Below are 22578 nucleotides of genomic sequence, written 5' to 3' on the forward strand. Positions count from 1 at the left end.
TGAGCCGACAAGAAGTGATACCAAAATGATAAGAAAAGTATAAGAATCAATTGTCTTTTTTATGATTGAATAAACCAAATATTTATTTTAGACAACATATATAGTGTTTTACAAACAAAAAGTTAAGAAGTGCCTATATCGATAGGAATTTTATGAAGTGTCATGCAGTAGTCGATAAGCCTTCCCGACGCACTTAATGCTCTGGAGAGCACGATCTGAGAACCACAGCGTCTTGAACAATGAAATTAAAATGTTCCCAAATCGTTTCTAGATTAGTGCATTTCTTTTGCTCTGCTTTCCAACATAAAAAGTCATCATCTCAACAAACAGCAATTCGATTCGAACCTTGTTTTCCAGAATGCAATCAAATTTCCATTAACTCCATATCAATTGCAATTCACATTTCGAATACACAAGTACCGATACTTACCATTTTCAATCGTTGTCGTAATTGCATCTTCTAGAAACTCCACCCATACCTTGTATATTTCAACAGTAAAAGCCCCGAGCTCCAAATGAAACATGGCAAGAGTCGCAACTGAGTTTAACTTCAAAAGTCATTTATTTCCGATTTCTAGTTTCGATAACACCACTAAGTGACCAGTGCAGGTACGAACCTTTTACAACTGTGTCCCCTTTAGGTAATGACTAGCCAATTTCCTGTGTAAAGTAATTTTCCTTTCAGACGTGTGTACATGTATATAACGCTATATCACAATATCAAACGGTTACAGATGTATGCTATAGTATTTTTCTTTCCTATCCACCCAGTATAAGGTATTGATTTTTGATTGTGAATTTGCGCTGTGCGGGGAATGATGACTTTCTGACAGCGATTCCTATCACCCTAGCAAGCTTTAGCCATCGGAAGTGGCACCCCGCGACAGCTACTTCATGTAAAATTAATGCAACACCCCCGCTGTGCGCGAGAACAACCACAGCGGGACGAGATTGAAAAATAGATGATCAAAACCTTTGAGAGGCAATTTATCTCATAGGTGTCTTTGAGACATTGTTCTGAAATAGCTCATTGAGTTCCAATCTCTTTTATATAAACAAATTCTTTGGCTGGTGTAATTTACCAGACAAAAATTGTATTTTCTATTTGTCTTATTATTATGTCATCTTGATTGGATAATGATGTTTCCAATTTTAAGATGATGTCCAGTATTGGGTGCTGTCCGTTACTAAAATGCCTCTTAGGGGTTTTGACCGTCTATTTCCGGATTCGTCCCACTGTGCGCCGTGTCTCGCAGTGTGGCGCTAGCACAAGAAGGGCTATTTACAAACTCATCAAAAAGTTTACCTGTCGTCTGGTAAAACATTCACTTTTAGCTGCTGCTTCCCATCGCTGTCATCACCATCAACATATCGCATCGCGACAACGGCGAAAGCAGCGTCAGTGAACCAAACTATCCTCCTCTCTCACTTCCCATTCAAGCTCAGCGGCATCTCTGATGGCAGGTGACAAACTATCATAGGTCCAGATCAGAGAACAGCTTGGAGAACTCGTGCAGGGTGCTGTAGCTGTCGTAGTCGTCGACGCGTTTGCATTTGATTGGGATGTTTTGGGGCCGGGGCAGCGACAGCGGAACCGGAAGCATTTCCGGCATCACCGAGTGGTGCGTTATCAGCGCTCGTAGCGACGAGAATTCCTTTGTAAAGCCCTGCAATGACGAACGAAAATGGTTTCACTATAGGTACCGTAAAACGGGGTAACTTTGATAATGCGGGTAACTTTGATAGTGCGAGACCCCCAACATAGTAAACGAAATATCGAAGTTTCTGTCAATCAGTTGAGGAAAACGAATGCAAAAGTAAAGAGTATTAGTATGACACTTCATGTCAAAGTTATTTTCGTTGAAATCAAGTGCATTTGAGGATTTTTATGCAAATATTAAAAATTTACAAGATTTTAGCATTTTTGCAACGCTCACAAACAATCTGTTCTACGACCACTATTTGATAAAGTCATAATGAGTTCGTCACTTACCCATGACAGCCTAGTTATAGTAGAACATGAATTCGGTCTCAAATCTCTTAGCGAAAACCATTTTTACAAACTGGGACCATTTTTGTAATCTAAGTCAGAAATTTCCATATAGCGTTAAACGTCTAGAGGTATGCAACGCCCTATAAATGTTCCGTGATTCATTCAATCTTGTTCGATTTATACTCCATTATCAAAGTTACCCCAAAACAGAAAACCGACTTTCGATTATATGAAAAATTATATATCCATTCAGAATAAATCTTTTGACAATCTATCAAGAGCAGTCGATAGCTAGGATGTCAGTACTTGTTTTAAAAATATAAAATATAATTCTTTGATACAGAATGCATAAATATTGAAGTTTTCTTCGAAAACACTATCAAAGTTACCCCGTTTTACGGTACCTACAACTTAAACCGAGAAGGTGTAGCGTGCTAAACAGAAATATGCGAAAATAATGACAGCCTGATTTATCGAGCGGGAAAATGTGAAACATTTTCCCTCTCATAGTCATGGCATAAGATGCAAGAAAAAGGACTTTTGAACCGACATGCATATTAGGGTGGATAAAAAGTCGATGTTCGAAAAGTCATGGTGCTCAACTAGAATAAAAGAAATGCGTATTTAAAGAATTTATGTAGAAAAAAAAACATTTTTTTTTCTCATCAATCATAACAGTCAACAACTAGTTTCTGAATATGAACTGGAATGAACAAAACTCTTATGTTTTGATGTTATTCTATTTGATAATATTACAATAGAAGATGAAATAACAAATTATAATACAGATTAAATCTCAGATTAAATAGCAACAAAGCAGTTTACAGAATGAGAACAGCAGTCATTATCGACATCTTAGCTTTGTATTAAGAAATTAGGCCATACTATTGTAATAAATCACAAACACTTGGATTCTTACAGATAATTTCAGTTTTCATAATAGATTGCGGGTTGCCCTAAAATAAACAAACTGTAAGTTGTTTTTGGAACAAAAGCTATGTTAATAAGGGAGTTTTTAAAATAACTGGGATAGCCAAAAATTTGGTCAATTTCGAACCGCTGTAACTTTGTCAAATATTGATCCATTTTTATACTTCAAGAATCACCAGACGGGTAAACGAATGTAATGTAGTTTTGAGGTGTATCCACAGAGATAGCCTATCACCACAGAATACCGGTGATAATCCGGATTTCCAGGAGCATGTCTTATGCAGTGAATCAAATTGTCATCAAAACAGATAAAAAACAAAGAACAAAGAAACCTCGCTCACATCCGTTTGTCCCAACTTTTACGAATAGGGATACAATCAAAAGCAAAATTGTCATAACAATCACAGGGAGCAATATTGTTGCAATCTTTTCAACTAGCAATTAATCAGTCATTTTAAAAACAAATCCAAATTTGTTTTATGGATGCTGCTCGATAATGTGAAGAAGGAGAAGGTTTGCAATGCGAAGTCCAGAAAATCGCTACGCACGTGGGGATCAATCATTATCATATTCTGTTTGAGTAGTGATAAACTGATGTTGCGGAATAAAATCGTTGCAACAAGAATATGAGATGACAATGTCTTTGTTGCTGCGTGTTGGGTGACAATTGATTCACTGGTCTTATGCAATAAATCTATGACGTGTTTTTAGCGAAGATATCATACAAAAAATTCTGAATACACTGCACATAGGGAAAAAAAACAATAAATTTTTAAGCGATTAGTGCGCTAAGTATTAAGATCAGTACAGAAACAACCAAGATATGGTCATTTCCTCAGCATCAGTGCCTGTAATGGATCCAGATTGGGATCAAAAATGTATCCACTCAAAATATATCGGGCAATATTATTTAACGATAGCTTATCATGAATTATCCTATTATCCTAATTGTAAATGATTCCTGGACAGATTTGGCATCTCATGGCGCCACCCGCCAAGTGCCCCGGGGAAACACCAGAAGAACATATCATGTAACGGCTGACTCTACAGTGAACCCTCCATGAGTCAATGTTCCATGACTCGATATCGACTCATGGAATCATACTAGAATCAAAATTCCCTGGTTACTATGATGGTCCCACGAAACAGCTCTCCGAGGGATTTCTGTTCCATGACTCGATATTTCCATGAGTCGATGGTCCCTTCAATATCGACTCATGGAGGTTTCACTGTATATGTATTGTCGTGAATAGAGCAACTGTAAACGCAGAGTGGATATTTGACTATTGTCCATTTTTGGGATCACCGGATGTCTCCGAGGGAACCTGAGATTGGATACGGAATATATATCGCGCAACAACTCATTTTTTAAAGTTTTAATTGTTTTAATGTAATTTTAGACTGAAATACCAAATTCAACTAGTGTCCATTTTTGAGAACCTCGGAAGTTCCCGGGAAGCCTGTCGTTGGGGTCAACTGTGTTCAAATACCAAAACATATTGTGCAACGACTCATTTTTTCATGTCTATTCATTAATAGAGTAACTATAGATTCAGAGTGGACATACGTTATCTTAACCTCATCATGTACTCGTTATTAGTTTTGATTTTTGTGCAGTTTGCCTTCCTTGTACATGGGGGTAATTTTTGGCCAATCGGCACCCTAAAGGAGCTGTAGAGCTGTAGAGAAAAGAGATAGAAATCTGAAATTTTCTGGCTTTTCCTAACTTCCTCCAGGAGTCACGCTACAAAAAAGTTACATTTCATGCATGACTTTGAAACGTTCTGACCGCAAACGCAATTTTGAAACCAATTTAGCTATATTGGAATCAGAAATTCCTTAAGAAAACCTCCAGAGATTCTCCAGGAATTCCTTTAAAGATTCCTCCCGGGATTGTAGCAGAAATTCCTTCAAGATAATCTTCACCGTAATACCTACGGTGATTTCTCCAAGAATTTCACTAAGCATTTCGCCAGAAATTCTCCATAGAATTCCTTCAGGAAGAACTTCTGATCGTTACTAGACTTTTTAGACCGGTTCCGATAGAAATTCAGGAATTCCGTCAGGTGTTTCTCTTGGGATTCCTCCTAAGATGATTTCAGGGATTTATGCAAGAAAATCTCTACAAAGATTCTTCAAGAGATTTTGCGAAGAGTTTCTCCAGCGATTCCTCCATCGGTTCCTCCAGCATAATCTCGGATTCCTCCAAGGATTACTCCAAGAACTGTTGAAGCAATTATGCAATAATAATTGCTCCAGAGATTCTTTCAGAGATTTCTTCAAAAAATTATTCAAAAGTTTTCTCCTGATATTCCTATCAAGCATCCTCCACAATTTTTTGCAAAGACTCCTCCAAAGATCAAAATCACTACAAAAATGTTTGGCTTTATACAGGAATTTCTCTAGGGAGCATAGATGACTGTACAATTCGTAGTTGCTACTCCGTGATTGACCAGAACAATCAAAGTTGCACAGGGAATTAACGAATGGAGCTTGGGATTAGCTTACCATTCTCAATGTGCACAAATCGAGAGCTCAAATTTTAAAAGTCAATAACGGCCACTTCCTTACGGTTATCGGGGAAGGAAAGGAATGTTAGTTAGACAACCATTGTTACTAGAGACCGGGATCACCTCTGCATCTCCACGGTCATCATGGAATGGATATTGGGTTAGTGGGATAAGGTATTGATCTGGGAGTCACCTATAATTGGTGATGCGATCCATGATATAATCACGCCTAATTGGAATCGCGAAATGATTCGGTTATCGCATTATGCGCCGACTATGTGTTCATCACTCGCCAACACTACTAACTATTACGATCCGCGGTGCTTTTTCATTTCAGTACGCGAACTACACGCGATATGTTTGATCCTGCCCTTATCACCCGCCCCCGCAGGAGCAAGCGTCGAGGTCGACGTAACAAACAAAAATCACAGGAATTTTCCCAGGGATATTAAAGAATTACTCCTATTATTTCTGTCGTGATTTCTGCAAAAAATACTCTAAGCTTACATGCAGAGATTTTCCCGAATAAAACTCTCGAGATTCCTCCAGGAATTATTTCGGAGATTTCTTTATGGATTCCTCCAGGGACTCCGCCAGGAATTCTACAAAAAAATATTTTAAGATTTTCGTTTCAGAATTTGCCCAAAGATATCTCTAAGAAAATCGCTACATGAATCAATCCAAAGATTTTTCCAAATAATCCTACAGGAATTCTTTGAAAAAATTTTTTCCAGAGATGTACAAATTCAACTAGATATTCCTTTATAAATTCCTCCTAGAATCCAGGAATTGCTCAAGGAATTCCTTCACTACAGAAGTTTTCAAAAACACCCTGGATAAATTCCTGTAGAAATAGCTGAAGAAACTTATTGAACCATCCCTGGAGAAACTTATACACATATTTTATGAAGAAATTCTTAGAGCTTCGTTCTTCACACTTGGTTTTCGTGACCCTCCAGCCAGTCAGCGCCTCGCTCTGTTTATTGTAAAAAAAGTGAGCTGATAAGACGTTTACGGCATCCTTGCCTAATCTATGGAAGATCCCTTGGAATATCCTCAGAAAAAAAATCTTGCAGTGGTCTCTGGATGAATACCCGAGGAAATTTCTGAAGAAATTCCTGAAGAGATCTTTGGAACAATTAATAGAACAACCCATATAGAGATTTTTCTGGAGTAATCCGTGGAGAAATTCGTGAAAAAACTGCTGGGTAAAACTCTGGATTTACCTGGAAGAATCCATTGAAGAGTCTCTGGAGAAATTCCTGTAGAAATCTCTGAAGGATTACCTGGGTAATTTGCTGAATTAATCGAAGAAAGGTTACCTGGGTTATTTGATGAAGGGATCTTTGAAGAATCTGCTAACAATTTCTGGAGGTATCTCAGGAGGAATCCCTGGAAAAATTCTTGGAGTAGTCCTTGAAAGTCCTTGATCACTGTGAAGATTACCCAAGTAACCACTCTCTCGCTAATTCGCCTTTTTGGTCTTACAGGGCTATTATACGGCTAATATAGGGCATGTTAGCTCTGCAATAGCACTATATTAGCACGGAGGGCGAATTAAAGTGCTACTTGGTTACTTGGGTATGCTGGAGGAATCCCTGGATAAATTCCTGCAGAGATGTTTCTGTAGAAATCCCTGAATAACCCTTGGCAGAATCTTTGGAAAAATTCTGAAGAAATCGCTGGAGAAATATCTGTAAGAATCCATGAAGAGATTTCCATATGGGAATCTAGGTAGAGATTTTCCTAATGCAATCCCTGGAAAAAAATCTTGAAGAAATCTCCGGAGGATTGTTTAGAAGGCCAGATCGGATCTCTGAAGAAATTTCTGAGGGAATTACTGAGAATTCCTTGGAGTAATTGACCTGGAGATTTTTAAATGAATTCCTGGAGGAATCTCCCAACAAAATTCATGAAGTAATATCTTGTCCCTGGAAAAATTCCTGGTGAAATCCCTGGAGAAATTTCTGATTAAATTCCTAGATCGATCCCTAGAGGAATCCATGGAGCTCTGAAGAGGACTACCTGGGGATATCCTTGCATGTAACCTTGGGGGATTTCATGGAGGAATTTCTGATGAAATATCTGGAATAATCCTTGAAGACATTTTTCTAGTGTTGCCATTGGAGAAAGACTTGAAGACATCTCTGCATGTGTAGCGGTCCTGCCGACCGATAGAAGCATTCCCCTCCCCGTATCGAATAATTCGAAAGATCAATGATCACCATTGATCTAAGAAAGAACCCTTTTATTTTTCGATGATGTTCCACGCAAGTTAGTGGATTTCATCAGATGTGGGTTTTCACTAGGTTAACCAGAAACAAGCGATGTAAGCAGAAGCCAAGATCCTTACTGATTGTTGCTCGTTAACGTGCTCCAATGCCGGAGAATGTTTTTGTTTTAATTTTTGTTTGTGTGTCACCCGACAGCGCTGACTGAACGCCCCAACAAGGTCTCGGTCACATGGCTGCACTAACTGAGCCAGAGCAACGCTCGTTTTGGCTTTTCTCTTTTCTCTCTTTATTTTCAGATTGGGAGATTGAGTTCCCCGCGGGAGCGCGATAAAACGCCCCGATCGCTGGCGGCGAGGGCGCAGTTCTGACGGTTCGTTACAGGAGGTGTCCGGGTGTGTACGACGCCCCAGTTCTGACGGTTCGTTACAGGAGGTGTCCGGGTGTGTACGACGCCCCAGTTCTGACGGTTCGTTACAGGAGGTGTCCGGGTGTGTACGACGCCCCCAGTTCTGACGGTTCGTTCCAGGAGGTGTGGCGTTCGGGTTAAACCTACTTTTTGTATTCGACATTTTCGTTCAAAGTTCAGTGGGCATTTTATGTCAAAAAATTGACGAGCAGGTAATTCCGGGTCGAGAGTGTTTGATAGTGATATAAGGTGGATAAAGTATATTTCGGCATATTGGTGGAACCACCCACATACGCGATCAGAATCGAGGGAAAAGTGAAAGTGTCTCCATCGATTCCTTAAGAACGATTCTAAGGGCGGAAAGCTAGTGAATTGTGACGACTTTTAGTGTGCCTAATAATGAATAAAATTGTGGAGAAGGAAAAAAAGATTGTTCAATAATCCGAAAACCAGTGTCGAGTGCCCCGGTACGCTACACATGAATACCTATAGAGTTTTTCCTGGATGTGTCCTTGAAATCTGAATTAATCTTTGGAGGAATCTCTGAAATAATATCAGGATAAAACGCTTGAAGAATTCCTGGAGGAACATCTGGAAAAATTCCTGTGTGAACCATTGGGAAAATTCATGGAGGAATACCAGTAGAAATTTTACTTGAGAAATCTACGAAGGATTCACTGGAGGCATTTTTGCGGAAACTCCTAACAAAATTTCTAAAGAATTTCTAGCAGAAATCCCTCCTAGCAAAATTTCAAAGAACCAAGTTTTTCATATAGTTCTGTAGAATAGAAAATTGAATACTTTTCATAGTTAGGGTAAGTGTTCCCTTAGTTGTGGGTGTTCCTATAGTTGCGGTAGTGCCGTTTTCACTGATTTTATTACTTAAGCCACAGAACCGACACTGCCAATCGACGTATTGGCTTGTTGACACACGAAATAGTTGAAAAGAGCGTTCAAATTGCTTCAAAATTCATTAGATACCACCAAAACTGCTAAACCTTTCCTCATGTGTACCAATAGTTGCGGTAAAGTGTTCCTATAATGGAGGATCCCATAAGAAAACAATGGATACCGCAACTATAGGAACACAAATTAAAAATATACCGCAACTAAAGGAACGGCGTACCAATAGTGGAGGTATTATTTTTCACTGACGTGCCGTGGATTACTGCGATGAAATAATTTACCTCATTGAGCCAATGGTCGTTACTTCCCGTTACAACATTAACATGTACATTAATTTTGCTTCTTGAATTAAGGCGGTTAAATGAAGTTCAATCGTGCTTAGTACTTCCACTATTGGTACATCTACCCTAACACAGTACAAATATTGGGCATTCAACACTCATAGAAGAAAACAAAAATTATTATAAATGAGCGGTTCCACAGAAAATGACGACTTTTTTCACAAATTTTATTTTTATATTTTTTGATTTGGATTAAATTTTGCACATGCTTTCTTTATGGCCAAAAATGCCTTTTTGCATCATCGCCTCGTCATTTTGACTCTAGCCTTACTTTTGAGAAGGGCCTAAGAAAAAAATCCTTAACAATTTTCAAAATATTTTAACTTAGAAACGGTTTATCCGATCAGTTTGGTGCCTTCCGCAAAGTTTTAGGTTATTGTTGGGACTATCTAGAAAAAAATATACACTGTAAAAAAAAATGTAATATTTTATATATCTATATAAATAAAAATGGAATGGTGTTTGTATATCACGAAATGGCTCACGAACGGGGCAACGGATTTGGGTTCCGACGTGTTTGTGTGTATAAAAGATTCAGGATGTTCACCGGGAAATAAGGAGAAACGGGACTGAACGGAACTGTCATTTTGTATGGGACAATTCATAGCAGTTTTCAACAGCCTACTTGATGGCAAGACGAAGTTTGCCGGGACCACTAGTCGAAAATAAAGCTTTAAAATCAATTTTCTCAAAAATCGTATTTTTGATTTTTTTTATTTTTTTTATATGTTAAAGTAGACAAAAAATGAAGTCTTTTGCACAGTGGGTCAAGATGGAGAAATCATGGACAAAAAAGTTATGATTTTTTGAAAATAGGTGAATTTTTGAAAATGGTCATAATAAACTTTTTAAATATTTTTAAACTCGATTTTATGAAAGAACGCAAAATTTACAATTAAAAAGGTATACGGAAAAATCAGGCTGACTTTTAATATTTTAAAGAAACAGTGATTTTAATACAAAATTATGATATAATTTTCAATTTTCGGTCATTATAATATAACTTAGAAACGGTTTGTCCGATCAGTTTGGAGTCTTCCGCAAAGTTTTAGGTTATTGTTGGGACTATCTGGAAAAAAAATATACACTGTAAAAAAAACGTTGTAATTTTTTATGCATCGAAAATAAAGCTTAAAAATCAATTTTCTCAAAAATCGTATTTTTGATTTTTTTATATTTTTATATGTTAAAGTTAACAAAAAATGAAGTCTTTTGCACAGTGGGTCAAGATGAAGAAATCATGGACAAAAAAGTTATGATTTTAAAAAAAAGGTTGATTTTTCAATATGGTCTAAATAAACTTTTTGAATGCTTTTCGACCCGATTTTATGAAAGTACGCAAAATTTTCAACAAAAAATTCACCTTTCAACAAATTCACCTTTTTTAAAAAAAATCATAACTTTTTTGTCCATGATTTCTCCATCTTGACCCACTGTGCAAAAGACTTCATATTTTGTCTACTTCAACATATAAAAAAATAAAAAAAATCAAAAATACGATTTTTGAGAAAATTGATTTTTAAGCTTTATTTTCGATATAATCAAAATTACAACATTTTTTTTACAGTGTATATTTTTTTTCCAGATAGTCCCAACAATAACCTAAAACTTTGCGGAAGACACCAAACTGATCGGACAAACCGTTTCTAAGTTACATTATAATGACCAAAAATTGAAAATTATATCATAATTTTGTATTAAAATCGCTGTATCTTTAAAATGGTAAAAGTTAGCCTGATTTTTCCGTGTACCTTGTTTGTTGTAAATTTTGCGTACTTTCATAAAATCGAGTTTAAAAATATTTAAAAAGTTTATTATGACCATTTTCATAAATTCACCTATTTTCAAAAACTCATAACTTTTTTGTCCATGATTTTTCCATCTTGACCCACTGTGCAAAAGACTTCATTTTTTGTCTACTTTAACACATAAAAAAAAATCAAAAATACGATTTTTGAGAAAATTGATTTTTAAGCTTTATTTTCGATGTATAAAAAATTACAACATTATTTTTACAGTGTATATTTTTTTCCAGATAGTCCCAACAATAACCTAAAACTTTGCGGAAGGCACCAAACTGATCGGACCAACCGTTTCTAAGTTATAATTTTTTGAAAATTATTAAGGGTTTTTTTCTTAGGCCCTTCTCAAAAGTAAGGCTAGAGTCAAAATGGCGAGCCGATGATGCAAAAAGGCATTTTTGGGCATAAAGAAAGCATGTGCAAAATTTCATCCAAATCAAAAAATACAAAGGTAAACCGACATTCGAATTCAAATGGAACCGCTCATATAAATCTTGACAAAACGTAAAAATATGCTAATTTTCCTCAAAAACGAAAATTTCTCATAAATTGATTTAGCGCAACGGCTAAAAGATATTTAAGACAGTTGAGTTGTTTCACAAAAGTGGTATACATGAAAATATCTTTCGTTCAATAGTTGAGATTCATGTCTTTTCGAACAATGATATCTTTTTTTTTCTAAGACACCCTAATGCACATAAAATTCCTCACCTTAATTTTATAGCCTCGTTCCGTCTTCAGGATTAAATAGTGCACCACCTTCGGTCCGGGAGAAGGAACCCTCAGCGAGAGCGCAAAACAGCCTTGCTTGGTGGTGCTTCGCCGTACCAGAAATGCACCGGGCGCCTGTTGTGTAAGCACTTCCAATGAAATTTCCCGCGGCAGCCCAGCCTGGAACCAGGAAGCGCTGTCCAAATCGTTGTCTTCGATGCTGTTCAGGCTGTCTGTTCGCTTGATGTTGGGAACGAACCGTTTCGGGCTCGAGTTGGCACTGTTAGTCTGGCGTATAAGAAGATTACGCCGAAATTCGTACTCCACGTCCGGCCTCAACGGTGGAGCTGGATGATGACCGATGAGTGAATGTTTGCACGAGTCGCCAAATTTGCTCGATACGATTTGATCCAGGCTGTAAATATCCTCGGCCAGGATGTCATTCAGCTTTTTCTGGGGCGACGTAGGTGACGATTTATGGCACATTAGCGGTAGGCTTTCCTCGTTCGAACGCAGAAATCCCATGGCGAAGCGTTTGATCTGATTGGCGAAACGGTGGACGAAATTGAGAAATATGTTAGAGATAATAAAATTTCATAACCGAAGAAATTCTAAGTCAATAAAATAGTATTATAATGAAAATAATATGTTTTTAAACAAAACAAGCTTCCACTTTAATGCTTCCGTTAAATAATGGATTCTGAAGCTGTTGTGATTTGTAGGATAGAATAAACATCCAAACACCGACATGAGTTGAATCCTGGTTCTTTTCGATCGTTATAATTAGCAAAAAAACACTAAGGCTACGACTGACGTTTGGCCAAAACCAGTGCTTCTACCCTATTGCTTACTTAACTATTATTCGTGACCAAATGCTTGATACTTATGCGCACTGTGCTCCGCCTACCCTTATGTTATTCACATTAACTAAATAACGTTCCTTAACATTGAAATTGATCAATTTCAACTCTCTCTTTCTAACGCTTTTTTTATGAACATTTTTAAATTTGTGTATGAGTCGTTACCTTTCTCCCCTTAAAGTGTTTCGTAATTTGCAGACTGTGCAATGTTGATTTTGATTAAAGAAGAAGCAAATCCCTAATGCTCGGACATCATCATAAAGTAGGTTTACAATCCTTCTTGCACTAAGTAAACATTTTGTGCCTATAAAAAAAGGTATACAAACTACCACAATATACTTTTTTCCTTCATTCCTCACTCACCAAAGTCGGTTTCTCCGCGAACTTAATGCAGTTGTTCATTTCCGTGGGTGAGTTATCCTCGTCCGAGCAAGAAGACGACGGCGGCGAAGTGAACAGCAACAGTGGATCTGCGGTATAATTTACATTTTCATCGCATTTGTTATACTTGCGGTGTTCCAGTAAATCGTAGCTACATTTCCGCGGATGATGCTTCTTGCCGGCTTGTTGCTGGTCTTGCCCTGTTTCACCTCCGCTCCCATCCACGCGGCCACAACCGCCACTCAAGGTATCGTTAAAATATTCAACTTCCTGCATCTCACTTCTCGTTGCTATTTTTATTGTACTCCACGATCCCTTTTGGAAATCCCTGGCACAACTTTTTTTCTGGGTTGAAATTCACTTACACTGTAGTTTTGCGCTACAAGGGTTATACAAGGTCTATTCCCAGCAGTGCAGTCGTTGGCTAGCTAGCGATTCACTGAGGTCGCATGATGTTCACTTCGATTTTCCTGTCGCTTTGGTTTTCCTATTTTTCAATTCACTTGTCCCGAGCACTTTCCCGGAGGACCATCTGTGGCGCGAAGGATTGGAGGGTTGTTAGGTCGCCTTTTTTTAAACTCGTTCACCCCCCGCTTAAATCCCGTTTCTCTTTTATCTTCATTAATTTATTACTCACTATCATGCGAGCAAACGAGCAACCGACCAACTGTAGTGTGTAGGTCCGGTCTCTTTTGTTTAAAATTTATTCGTTTCTGTTATGGCCGGCGGTGCACCCGCTGCATTTAGTGCACCAATAAAAAAAATGAAAATTTTCCATAGAAACTTGAAAACTGCTTCAGAATAAAAACAACCATTCGCCATTACAATTTGTGACATGTTTCATAAATAAATCAGATTGCTCCATGAACAACTTCAGTGGTATCGGTAAAATAACGAACTTTGTGACCTGAAGTGAAAGTATGGACCAAATTCTAAAGCATAGCATAGCATAGCATAGCATAGCATAGACTGACTGTACATGTCAATGGTTGCTACTCCGTGATTAATCGGAACTGGTAAGAATTGCACTACGATCCAAATGAATAAGGGATGGGAGTGTCCGATTATTCTCGAAGTACAATTTTAGCAGCTCTAATATTATTGATCAATAACGGCGCCGGCCAAGTCCTTACAGTCAGTTGGGATGAAGAAGGAATGTTAGGGTGTAATGATTGTTGCTTCTAGAAACCGAGAATACCTCTGCATCTCCACAATCACTACGGGAAGGGTATTTATTAGTGAAGGAGGAAAAGATCTGGGAGTCACCAATGGTCAGTGATGCGATCCATGGATAAGGAGGAAAAATACAATTTTAAGCTAGTTTTGCATTTTGTCTCGAGAAGTTTTAGGTAGAAGATTTAAAAAAATACGTCAGCATTCATAATGCCGAACCATTCAAAAAATGTTTTTAGTAATAGCGAAAAGAGAAAAATATATGTATATATTTTAAATAATATGAAACAGGAATGATGCCGACACTTGTAATGACGAACCATACATAGTTTGTTTGAAAATTACAGAAAAATAACGCTGTACATTTTTGTCTCGAGATGAAAAGTTTTTGATAGGAGTTTTAAAATATACGTCAACATCCATAGTGTCGAACCATTCAAAAGATGTTTTTAGTAATGTTAAAGAGAGAAAATATATGTTAATTGGAATCATATAAAACAGGCATAATGCCGACACTTGCAGTGACGAACCATACAAAGTTTGTTTGAACATTACATAAAATTGACGCTGTCATGAGAAAATGTGTCATTATAAGCATGAAACGAGCTCACCAGTTGGTAATCCATCCTCGTATTAACACGAATATCTTTTCGCAATCACACAACGCAAACCGTAGAACTTCTCAGCGTCCCGAAAACGAATCGTCTTGTTTGGGCTCTCTGATGCACTGCCCAGCAGACAAGCGAAACGAAACACAATTCCCGGCGTCGCGAAAACGAATCGTCTTGTTTGGGCTCTCCGAAGCACTGCCTGAAAGTATGGACCAAATTCTAAAGAACACAAAATGCAAAGTACAATTGGATACTGTGGGGTATGGGAAGCATTTCACTGTATTAAAAATGAATAATAAAATATTGTGATTTGTTTGCACTATTGTTTTGGTTTAACCCTCAAAGCCCCGGGACAGACCTTTTATATTGAATAATTTTCTTGCATGGGCGAAAGTCGGAACCTGGATCCGGAAGTACTTTCCTGGTTGGAGGATGGAACACATGTAAATTTGACCAATAATAATGCGCCGCGTTTATAATGGCGTTCAACATTAAATCATTTCAGAAACGAAATTGAAGACATCAACTCTCAATATTGTCAATTTTACCATATGGCCAAGACTGGGATATACATAGGGTCACTTCGGGTGAACCAGGAGACAACCATGGATCTACATCAACAGTAAGCTTACGACTGCTCAAACTTCATGAAATATCATCAGCGTCGTAAGAACATGCTTCTTGCCTATATGGACACTTCGGTCAGATATCACTTCCGGTGAATCTGGAGATAACCATAAATAACAGGTAAAACTAAACATGTGACTACTCAAATTTTATGAAATAACCACAGTGCTGCTGAAAGAACATGTTTTTTGCATCTACCAATACTTCAGTCAGATATCCGTATTTCGAGATTCGTTTCTACTGAAACAGGACACAAATATGAAAAAAATTCTACCGGTCTTGATTTGTTTTATTTTTTTTTTTGTTACATTCGACAAATATGGGTCCCTTTAATCAGAAAATGTAGTGAAAAGTCTTGAAACTCAAGTATTTGACAATTGATTTGCAGAGTAGACAGCAAAGTAAAGCTGAGATGATTTTGAGTAGCCACGATCATTATTTCATACTTTATTCATGTTTGTCTCCTCGATCATCGCAAATGACGTCAGTATCCGATCAATGTCTGGTTATCTTGCCGAATTGTTAATACAGGCAAGAAGCATGTTTTTACAGCAATGCTGAGGTTATTTTATAAAGTTTGAGCAGTCGCATGTCCAGTTTTGCATAGTAAAGATTTTATCGCGTAGGTAAAAATTTATGAGTTTTTGGGTAATACTAGTTAAGAATGTTATGTTTATGTGTGAAAAATGGAATCGCGAACTGTAAAGTTGTTTTCAAGATGCATTCAAAACAAGAAGAGCTACGCCAGCAAATCTTGAGCGCGGTGATCGATATTCCTGATCAGTCTCACAGATGGATCGGCAAAAAGCTTGAAATCCACCATTTCATCATGTCCCGCGTTGTGAAGATGTTCCAGGAGACGAAGACAATCGAGCGGCGCGCTGGAAGTTACCGAAATACCCAAAGAAGGCGCAGAAGATAAGGCAGTACTTTAAGAATAACCCGGACCTTTACACCCGAGACGTCGTCGAAGTGGTTCGTCCAGCAGGCCATGAAGCAGGCTGGGCTACGTGTTTTTAAGGTCAGGAAGGCGCCAAACCGGACTGACAAGCAAAACACGGTGGCCAAATTGCGTGCGCGGAAGCTGTACCGTGAGTGGCTGATCAAGCCAGGTTGTCTCGTCATGGACGACGAGACATATATCAAGGCGGACATCAAACAAATCCCCGGCCTCGAGTATTTTGTCGGTACGTCCCGCATGGAGGTTTCGGAAAAGTTCCGGAAGAGAAAGATGGACAAATTTGCGTAGAAGTTCCTGTTGTGGCAGGCGATCTGCGAGTGCGGACGGTTCAGCAAGCCGTTCGTTACAACCAGCACCATAAATGGGCAGATTTATCGAGAGGAATGCTTGCAGAAGCGCTTGCTGCCTTTCCCCCACTCTCATCGTGATCCCACTCTGTTCTGGCCGGATCTCGCTTCGTGCTTTTGCGCCAAGCCTGTTATGGATTGGTACGAAGCGAAGGGCGTTAATGTGGTCCCTAAGGAGGTGAACCCGCCAAACACACCAGAACTTCGTCCGATCGAAAAGTTTTGGGCGATAATTAAGAAGGAGATGAAGAAAAGCGGATAAACATTCAACACCGATAAAGCTTCGAAGAAAAACTGGGAGACATTGCGTAGGCAAGAAAGAAAGATATCATGAGCAGTGTTAAGGACAAGCATTCAGCTTGAGAATTCAATAAAAAAATTAAGCAAAAACATAGCCTATATACACTCCCGTGCATAAGTTTGGGTTCACCCTCTAAAAAGAACATACAAAAGTGTTCTGTCCATATCTCTGTGATTACACGTCCAATTGAAACTCTTTAAGCCGCATTCGAAAGGCAAAAAATTATTCTAACTTCGTATGCATTTTTCCAAAAATATTTTTTGAATTTTGTATACTAAATTTTTACTTAAATTTGTTACATTTTTCAAAAAAACACACTGAAAAATCATATCTAATTTCCTCAGCATTGGATCGACCAAAATTTTAAATCAAAGAAATCAAAGTGTCATTAGAATCGTAATCGTATATTCTTTGAAAAGACCTCACGAAATTTTGGCGGAAATATCTGGAAAGCATTCAAAATCAATGAAACAGTAAGTCAAGTCATCGTGCAAAAGTTTGGGTTCACCCCTCAGTATGATGCAAATCGTGCAAAAGTTTGGGTTCACCTGAGCCGCAGGCACATCATTTTTGTCAATATCTCTGCCATTTTTCAACCGATTGTAATAGTTTGAAGCTTTTTTGAGCGCAAATAATGGCGCGTACATGATTGGTTTGAGATTTCACAGATTTAAGTAAGTTCAGGTGTACCTAAACTTTTGCACGATACACCATACTGAGTGGTGAACCCAAATTTTTGCACGATGACTTGACTGACTGTTTCATTGATTTTGAATACTTTCCAAATTTTTTCGCCAAAATTTCGTGAGGTCCTTTCAAAGAATATAAGATTACGATTCTAATGACACTTTGATTTAAAATTTTGGTCGATCCAATGCTGAGGAAATCAGATATGATTTTTCAGTGTGTTTTTTGAAAAATGTCACAACTTTAAGTGAAAATTTAGTATACAAAGTTCAAAGAATATTTTTGGAAAAATACATACGAAGTGAGAATAACTCTTTGCGTTTCGAATGCGGCTTAGAGAGTTTCAATTGGTCTTGTTATCACAGAGATATGGACTGAACACTTTTGTATGTTTTTAAGGGGGTGAACCCAAACTTATGCACGGGAGTGTATATTTATTTAATTTAAATTGATAGTGTGTTAATTTTTTTCGAGTCCGGTCTTTTACAATTATTATTAAAATTTATCTAAATAACCTGGATCTAACATGTTAAAGGATCTAAGGATGATAAATTGTTACATTTTCATCCACTGTAATCGAATTCGAAGAAATTTTGGCACTTAAATTCTTTGGTCACCTTTGCTCTGGATCCATTAGTTTACACTGAATGTGTCTTTAGTTTCATATTTCATCTTCATCCTTCATCTTTAGTTTCATTGTAGACATCGTTTGCAAAAGATCCAGGTTCCTTACTTCCACTTGCTGAGTTGGTTGCTCCGCTTCCCTGGCCAGAAACTTCCTCTATAGAAAGCTTCATCCGCGCGTTCACACTCTGATGTGTAGTCAAGCCGCTTTCAGGTGATCCAAAGCTCCGCAAACGAAGCACTTATGCTGCAATCCCTCATAGAATACCCTTGCTCTTATGCTCTGGATATGGAGTTGCGCCGGAATCTCGGACACCATCTCCATTTGTACTGCTCGACTACCATCCAGATAGAGTAAGCCATCTGATTCGGACGAAGACTGAAAACGAACTAAACTCAAACCGATTAGGGGGAAGTTCAGCGCTCACCAGCTTACGAGCGAAAACGGCTTTGAACGCATTGATTTGCTCGCCTCCAAGAACATGGCCATAAGTAGTACCACTTCCAACATAGTCTCCCGTATCGCATCACCTGGAGATCTTTTCAACAGACTGAATGACAAATTGACCACATATTGATTGTTGGATGACACTTCTCAGATACAATCGACGTCAGAGCTTATCGCGGCGTAAACATCGATTTGAACCACAGCCTTGTGATGATCAAAGCGCGCCAAAGACCGTTCCGTTGTGAACAACAATCGGTACCGGCACCCGGCACTGTACAATCTGAAACGACTCAAGCTATCCGAAATCGCAACTAATTACGCACAAAGCTTTGAAACAGCATTGCCGGATGAGAGAGAACTCACGGAAGTCCCTCTTGAGGACTGCTGGTGTAGTGTCAAAGACGCCATAAACAACGCAGCAGAAGGTGCCATTGCACATTGGTCCACGGAACGAAATTAAGTGGAATAAATTAATAACTTGAAAAATATAAGAGATAGAGTTTTGGTGTCTTCTGAACATTTGTTTGTCTGGTCATGGCGCGTTATATGCAAAAGTGTCCTAAGCGCCAAATTTTATAGCTTTCGAAATTCGCTCTCAAACTTTTTTATTTCAAAAGATAGCGCAACACAATGTTCTAAAATATTGAAGATTATAGAAAATATGAAAACTTCGTAGAACATCATTGTTGAAAACACTAGCGAGGGGCACCGACTTTTTGGCAAGGCAATAAGAACAACAACTAAGTTCAATTAGCCTATGCTGTAAAGCTGTAATTTATTAATCAGCAAGTTATAATTTATACATTAGATATTAATAAATACTCACAACTTCGGTGTGTTTTCCCAAAGGAACAAATTGGTTCCTTTGCGCCCGTGCTGCATCTTGTTTTCACATTCTTTATTTTGATATGCATATTTTGACAGCACAGGTGCAGACATAAAACACATGAAGAATGACAGACACAAACATGACAGTGTACAGGGGTTCACAAAACATTTCTCACGTAACAATCATTTTTTTCTATATCTGATAGTTTTAGAGATATAGGTCACTTTAGAACTTTTTGGTCAAAAATCGGTTTTTCCTCAATACTAACGAAAATATCAATTTTTCAAGCCTACTATGTTCTGAAGAGTTTTAGATATGAGCAAAATACACATTTCCTCTGAAGACGTTATACCTCTAAAATTTTCATATGAAAAGATATAAGCGTTTTTGCAGTTTTTTCACCCACTTTTCCAAGCGTAACATTTCAAAATGGCGCAAGTGGAATCAAAAACTTTTCCCGTTACTTGAATAAGCATATCTTCAAGTGTATTTTAAGAAACTTCGGTGATAGTATATTTTGATTTTCTCTAATAAATGCGTTTTGAATTATTCCTCAATTTTACTTAGAAAACAGTTTTTCTGACGTCTGGTGATACTTATGCAATTACAGTAGAATATTTTATAATATATTCATAAAAAATGAATTATTTTAGGCGCAAACAAGAATATTGTAGATGTTTATCATACCATTTTTTATAAATATCGGTAATAATTTAACTTTACAGAAAAGTTCGGCCTTTTAATTACCTTGACTTTTCATTATAGAATTCTGTTTACACTAAGTTTCATGGTAACGCCACAAATGCGGTCCAAATTATGCATATTGCATATGTACGCTCCTTCAAAGTGTGATAGCATAAGGGTCATCCAAAAATGACGTCCATCAATTGGGGGGATGGAGGGGATCTATGAAAGTGTAACAGTGCATGCATAAGGTATTGAAAAAAGCGTGACAGCGGACGAAGGGGGGTACGGAAATCCCGAAAAACGATGGACGTCATATTTGAATTGTCCCATACCGTGTGTGTCATCTAATCCTTATGGCGTATTCGGTGCACTTATTCCTTGTAATGTAATGTAACAAGTACAGCGAATGAATCGGAATGATCTGATGCGGACGTGTAATTATGTCACATTTTTCTACATCCTGCAAATTGTGTGACCGTCCACCGTACGACGGGGAAGTACGCAATAATTTGTACAATCACGATCATTTATCAATAAATTACTGATTTGTAAGTATCGTGCCGCTGCCTATAAATTTCAAGTTCAGAAATATTCTACTTGAATCATCGTGATTTCAATCAACATCGTCAGTCTTAAACTTTTTTGGCTGAATGGTGTAAAATTGTATATACTAGAATATAAATTGCTATTTTGATCCTCTCCCACTTCTATAAATAAGAAAGTGGAACCATAAATAAAACTGCTTTTTTCATGTTGGATAAATACAGTTTATACACTAAACGTCATTATCCCGCACTTAAATTCGCAAACATGCACTTAAACCACACTTATGATGTCACGTTTTATAAATTATTTATTAATAAAGAAAATAAAATGCGAGTTTTAAAATTTTTATTTCACTTTTTAATCATATAAGCTCAAAAATATTCAAAATCTATCATTATTTGCTTGTATCAGTCATATTCGAAAGTTAATATTAAAATGATAATAAATCTTCGAGCTGTTTAGTTAAATAGATAAAAAACCGAATTTAGTAGTATTCCATTTAATTAGACTAGTCGAGTCTAGTACACGACACTGAAGACGGCAGTCGAGGTCGAAATACGCGTATCTGTCAAAGGATACACATTCTAGAGGAATTTAATACTACTTATTAAAAGCCAAACTTCGAATTTTCAAGTGCACAAGACAAGAGAATCTGACAACAGTTCACGTTGAAAATCAATCAAATTACTTCCTTGCTGGTGGTGACCAGCAATGGGATAAGTTTTCAACGTGGAGTGCTGTTTGGCTCTCAAGTCTTGTGCTCTTAAAAATTTGAGGTGTGACTTCGTTCTATAATCACCTTAAATGAGGGATTAGTAAAGGTTATATATAAACTTGAAAAGGAATCGAAAATAAGTAGTTTTTAATATTTTTGAGATTTTGATCAAAGTTTTATTTTTCAATGTTCTATTCATACGGAGGCCGAGTGCATATAATTGACATAATTAAGTATTGTCTAGTTCAAAAAACACTTATTAAAATTAAAAATTAAATTAAAAAAGAGGGAATGCAACTGCATTTGCATTGTCCAATCTAGTGAAAGCTTCAGCTTATATTGGCAGGACTTCTTTTAAATTTGTTTAAATTCGTCGAGTTTTCCTTCCATTGACGGTATTTTATAGCAAAGAACGAATATATCTGTAATTATTAACGATATGAATAAAAATACCAATACTAAACTACTTGTTCATCCCAAGAATGATTCAGTATTTATTTATGTATTAAAAATGTTCGACTGTAATTGAATAAGAATCTCAAGAAGTTGAAAAAAACAGTTTTCTAAGTAAAATTAAGGGATAGTTCAAAACACATTTATTAGAGCAAATCAAAATATACTATCACCAAATTTTCTTAAAATGCACTTTAAGATATGCTTATTCAAGTAACGGGAAAAGTTTTTGATTTCACTTGCGCCATTTTGAAATGTTACGCTTGGAAAAGTGGGTGAAAAAAACTACAAAAATGTTTATATCTTTTCATATGAAAATTTTAGAGATATGACGTCTTCAGAGAAAATGTGTATTTTGCTCATATCTAAAACTCTTCAGTACATAGTAGGCCTGACAAATTGATATTTTCGTTAGTATTAAGGAAAAACCCGATTTTTGACCAAAAAGTTCTAAAGTGACCTATATCTCTAAAACTATCAGATATAGAAAAAAAT

General features: G+C 37.3%; 1 protein-coding gene across 5 annotated transcripts in view; it reads right to left on the reverse strand.

The window, feature by feature from the left end:
* Positions 1-539: 539 nt before the first annotated feature.
* LOC5572773 (tensin-3) overlaps positions 540-22578 on the reverse strand; it is a 170235-nt gene continuing 148196 nt past the window's right edge. For 3 of the 5 annotated variants that reach the window (XM_021847406.1, XM_021847404.1, XM_021847405.1), the window contains 2 exons: positions 11834-12373; positions 540-1667 (listed from right to left, as the gene is read on the reverse strand). In XM_021847406.1, the coding sequence (XP_021703098.1) occupies positions 1476-1667; positions 11834-12373 (732 nt within the window). In that variant the 3' untranslated portion in view covers positions 540-1475. Of the gene's footprint in view, positions 1668-11833; positions 12374-13056; positions 13812-22578 lie in introns of all 5 variants that reach the window. The other 2 variants (XM_001660540.2, XM_021847403.1) reach the window with 2 other exon arrangements.

This window comes from Aedes aegypti, chromosome 2 (assembly GCF_002204515.2).
Source record: "Aedes aegypti strain LVP_AGWG chromosome 2, AaegL5.0 Primary Assembly, whole genome shotgun sequence".
Lineage (NCBI taxonomy): Eukaryota > Metazoa > Arthropoda > Insecta > Diptera > Culicidae > Aedes > Aedes aegypti.